A 4,995-nucleotide genomic window follows, 5' to 3' on the forward strand; every position below is an offset into this window, starting at 1 on the left:
ATGAGGCTTTCTGCTTCCATAAAGATTTACAGCCTCAGAAACCCTGTACAGGGTCGCTATGAGTCGGAACCGATTCCATAGCACATAACAACATAACAACCACCTGAATTTACAGGCTCGCTCAAGAGGAGATTTGATGCATTAGAAACTAATGACTGAAGGCCAGAAGAGTTGTGAAATGTTGTCAAGAATATCATATAAGAAGAAAGCAAAAAATAGGGGGATGGCGGGAAGAAAGAAAAAACTAAATTGCATGGCAGAAGAGACTCTGAAGCCTGTTTTGAGAGTAGAGAAGTTAAGCAAATGACAAAAATGAGGAAGTAAAAAACCTGAAAAAGAAATTTCATAGGACAGCTCAAAAAGACAAAGTCAAGTATTATAATGAAATGTACAAAGACTTGGAGTTAAAAGCTAAAAAGGAAGAACACGTGTAGCATTTCTCAAGTTGAAAGAACAGAAGAAAAAATTCAAGCCTCAACTTTCAACATTAAAGGCTTCTGTGGTGGTTCCAGCTCACGGAAACCTTATACAGAGTCGCTGTGGGTTGGAACCGACTCAACGGCACTTAGCAACAACAACCTGGGGAAAATATTGAATGATGCAGAAAGCATCAAAAGAAAATGGAAGGAATGCACAAAGTCACTGCACCAAAAAGAAACGGTGAGTGATCAACAATTTCAAGAGGTAATATATGGAAGGAAAGACATGGCGGTGGTCTGGAGGCTGATTGTGGTCTGCGGTGCTCAAGGAGCCCGAGCTCTGTTCCTCTGAACTCTAGTGATCAGACCTGCTCTTGTCTCAGCATTTCTCCAGGACCAGTCTACTCGAGGAGTACAGCACATTTACCTGTTCTCCAGACACTGTTCTAGTTCCAAGGCTGCATCTCTCCACTGTACTGGTGAGAGGGTTGTCAGTGTTTTGCTCCTGGGCCTGCTTCCAGCTGCTTATTTGAATCCTTGCTCTGTGATGGACTACTCTTTAGTTGCAGCTCTCATTCTCCATTGTCACTGGGACATGGGACAGGTTGTTACTGACTATATCCATGAAGATGCACCACAGAAAGTTGCCACGGCTGGCTTCTTAGCACTCTTGGCTTTAACCTTTACTGGTCTGTGTTATTTCACCTATCAAAATGTAGGACTCTGTAAAGCTATTGTGGTGCTGTGGAAGCTCTGACTTATGACTTAGTTTCTTAAAAAATGATTGTACAACTCTTTGCCTTTGCTGTCACCCCATTCAATTATCAATAAAGAGGAAATAACAGATGTCCATTGGTGAGACAACCCTCTTCTAATCACTTGATTCTTTTTAGAATTCAGTCTTGGAGAAAAAGGTTTGAGAGGAATTAATATTCACAGAATAGTGAGACTGCTTTCTATATTCTGGTGAGATAATGGAATTGTCTCCTAGCTTTTCAGAAGACTCACAGTGTGACAAAATATTGAATATGAGATATCTTTTAATTTATCAGTCTCTAAATGGGGATTCAATTAGCTAATATCAGCATATTATAATAATACCTCTTCGATATTTGGTTTAGGAATGATGGACAATGGGAAAGTCTATTAACTCATAAATAAAGATTTTGCAGAAAATTTTGGCTGTCTTAAGTTTTGGAAACATCCCCCTCTGTTTTTTTTTTTTATGCTCTTCTGTTGATAGTTACATGGCCGAGTCAAACTTTAAAATGAGGAAATGCTAACATCTCACTCACTCATTTCTGAATTCTAGGAGTGAAAGCTTGGAGAATGTTTGAATATAGAGAAGTTCCATTCCTTGTAGATATATTAAAATATAGATTCCAAACTGAGACGTATCCTTCAAATGCCCTTAAATAATCTGTCCACAAATATAAAACTGAAAAGTAACAGACTGTTATTTTCTTATTTTGGGCATCTCTAATGAGAAAACAAAGGAGCTCTGGTAGTGTAGTGGTTACTAGTTGGGCTGCTAACCTCAAGTTCAGCAGTTCAAAACTATCAGCTGCTCTGAGGGAGAAAGATGAGGCTTTCTGCACCCATAAAGATTTACAGCCTCGGAAACCCTACACAAGGTTGCTATGCACCGACTCCATGACATACTATCACCACTACCAATGTGAAAATGTATTTATGAAAACAAAAAAAAATTAAATAAAAGGATGTATATATAAAAAAGTAGGTAGCATATGATCAAGAACCAATGATACTAGAGGAAAGAGTCCAAGCTGCACTGAAGTCATTGGCAAAAAACAAAACTCCAAGAGTTGACAGACTATAAACTGAAATATTTTTTAAAAACTGAAACAGCTCTAAAGCCACTCACTCATCTATGCCAAGAAATTAAGAAGACAGCTACTTGGCCAGTCAATTGGAAGAGATCCATATCTGTGACCATTTCAAACAAAGGCAAACCAACGAAATGCACAAATTATCAAACAATATCATTAATATCACATGCCAGTAAAATTTTGCCAAAGATAAATAAAAAATGGTTGCAACTGTACATCTACAGAGAACTGAAAGATTCAAGCTAGATTCAGAAGAGAGTGTGGAACTAAGAATATAATTGCTTAGGTCAGATGGATCTTGGCTGAAAGCAGAGAAATCCAGAAAGATGTCTACTTTCACTTTATTGATTATGTAAAGGCTATCAACTTCGTGGATCATGAAAAACTATGGGTAACTGTGAAGGATTGATATTCTAGAACACTTAACTGTGCTCATAAGGAACCTGTAAATAGACCAAGAGGCATTAGAGCAGAACAAAGGGATACTAAATGGTTTAAAATCAGGAAAGGTGTGCTTCAGGGTTATATTCTTTCACCATACTTATTCAATCTGTATGCTGAGCAAATAATCCAAGAAGTTGGATTATATTAAAAAGAATGTGACATCAGGATTGGAAGAAGATTTATTAAAAACTTGTGATAAGCAGATGATACAACCTTCCTTGCTGAAAGTAAAGAGGACTAAAAATTCTTATTAAAAGATCAAAGACTTCAGTATGGATTGAACCTCAGTGTAAACAACAACAACAACAAACAAACAAAAATCCTCACAACTTGACCAATAAATGATAATGATAAACGGAGAATAGATTGAAGTGTCCAAAGACTTCATTTTACTTAGATCCACAATCAACACTCATGGAAGCAGCAATCAAGAAATCAAACTGTGTGTTGCATTAGACAAATCTGCTGCAAAAGACATCTTTAAAGTGTTGGGCAGTGAATTAGAAAGATAGTAGAAAAACTGATGCATTAGAGTTATTGTGTTGGTGAAACATATTGAAAGCTCTTTAGACTGCCCGAACAAACAAATCTGTCTTGGAAGAAGTACAGCCAGAATGCTCCTTAGATGTGATGATGGAAATAATTCTTTCATACTGGACATATTAAGAGGATGGATAAGTCCTTGGAGAAGGACATCAATCTTGGAAAAGTGGAAGGTCAGTGAAAAAGAGGAAGACCTCCAACAAGATGGATTGACATGGTGGCAGCAACAATCAGCTCAAATGTACCAATTATGAGGATAGCTCAGGATTGGGCACTATTTCATTCTGTTGTGCCTAAGTCAGAACCAATTTGACAGCATCTAACAACAGCATCTGAGGCTGTTTCTGAATTCCCTGCTCCCTGCAAAGTTTTCATGTACAATGTAATGCAGGCTTTTTGTGAGTGTGTGTGCTAGCAGAAATGAACAGAGATTAGTTGGAGACTGCAATCAAAGGAGTTCATTGCTTCTTTTGAAGTAATGTATTTGTCAGGTTGTGCCTAAAGAACTGAAGTAGCTCTGGTGGTGCAGTGGTTAATTACATGATCAAGAACCAATGAATGCTAACAAATTCATCAATAGTTCAAACCCACCATCCACTCCAAGGGAGAAAAATGTGGCAATGTATTTCTGTAAATAATGTACCCTTGTAAACTCTACTGGGCAGCTCTTCTCTGCTCTATAGGGTCACTATGAGTCAAAATCAACTCAACTGCAATGTTGTTGTTGTTGTTAAGTGTCATCAAGCTGGTTCCAACCCATAGCTACCCTGTATAGGGTTTCCAAGGAGTGGCTGGTGAGCTTGAACCGCCAACCTTGTGGTTCAAACCAACCTTGCAGTCCAGCGCATTAACCTACAGCACCACACCAAGATTCCAATAGGCCTAAAAAAAAAGCATTCAAATTAATCCTTACTTTACCTTATCTTTGCTAAGAATAGTTTCTCTTGCCTTGACCCCAGTTAAAATACTACTTCTAGCATTTGTATGGTGCTTCCTACTTTTCTAATGTTTTCCTATATATTATTTTATATTTACAGTATGTTTGGTCATGCTCCAAAGCCCAGCTTGAATGCTATTTTCTATAATGTAATTTAGTATCTTGGTGTGGTGCTGTATAATAAGCACTGGACTGCTTAACCCAAGGTCACTTGTTCAAACCCCTCAGCTACTCCTTGGAAACCTTATACAGGGTCGCTATGAGTCAGCACCAAATGACTGCATTTATCAACAACAATGAAAGGAATTTATTTTTAACTTAATTTAATATCTTAAGGAAATTCTGTATGATTCTTTCTTGGTACTGAATTATGTTTTGTAATTTTATTCTAGTTACTTGATACACATCTCTTTTATTGTACCATAAGTTCCTCAATGGCAAGATCTAGATATGATTCCTAAATAACTAGATTAGAGCAAATGAATATTGGCATGTGCTTGGAACTTAACTAACTGTCAAAATTATTTATTATAACTACTTGCAGACTTGGAACTGAAATTAAAAATTTCTCCTAATTGTGGATTACTGTTGTAAATTGTCCACTATGTTGCCTCCCTTATCCTGACTCTTACCATAGTTCACATTTTACTTTTCAGAAACAGGGAGACCAGTGAATCTTCTAATAGTCAGGAAAGGCTTTAAGAAGGAGGTGAACCTTTACAGATGGGTGTAAATTTACTGGTTGAAATGAAGAGTGAAGGAAGGTTGTACGTCAGATAGAGCCAGGAGGGGTATGTGAGTA

General features: G+C 37.5%; 1 protein-coding gene across 1 annotated transcript; it reads left to right on the plus strand.

The window, feature by feature from the left end:
* The first annotated feature begins 705 nt into the window (after positions 1-705).
* LOC102828889 (succinate dehydrogenase [ubiquinone] cytochrome b small subunit, mitochondrial-like) lies at positions 706-1,176 on the plus strand. The gene is made up of 2 exons (XM_006873727.1): positions 706-761; positions 870-1,176. Exons 1-2 carry the CDS (start codon positions 706-708, stop codon positions 1,174-1,176), a joined length of 363 nt encoding a protein of 120 aa, XP_006873789.1.
* Positions 1,177-4,995: the final 3,819 nt, after the last annotated feature.

The sequence above is a fragment of the Chrysochloris asiatica genome, unplaced genomic scaffold (assembly GCF_000296735.1).
Source record: "Chrysochloris asiatica unplaced genomic scaffold, ChrAsi1.0 scaffold00252, whole genome shotgun sequence".
Classification (NCBI taxonomy): domain Eukaryota; kingdom Metazoa; phylum Chordata; class Mammalia; order Afrosoricida; family Chrysochloridae; genus Chrysochloris; species Chrysochloris asiatica.

What these genes read in the sequence shown, in the direction of transcription:
- LOC102828889 (XM_006873727.1), top strand. Translation starts at nt 706, where the DNA reads ATGGCGGTGGTCTGGAGGCTGATTGTGGTCTGCGGTGCTCAAGGAGCC. An exon ending in GCTCAAGGAGCCCGAGCTCT is followed by an intron (nt 762 to 869) that starts GTTCCTCTGAAC and finishes ACACTGTTCTAG; the next exon opens with TTCCAAGGCTGCATCTCTCC.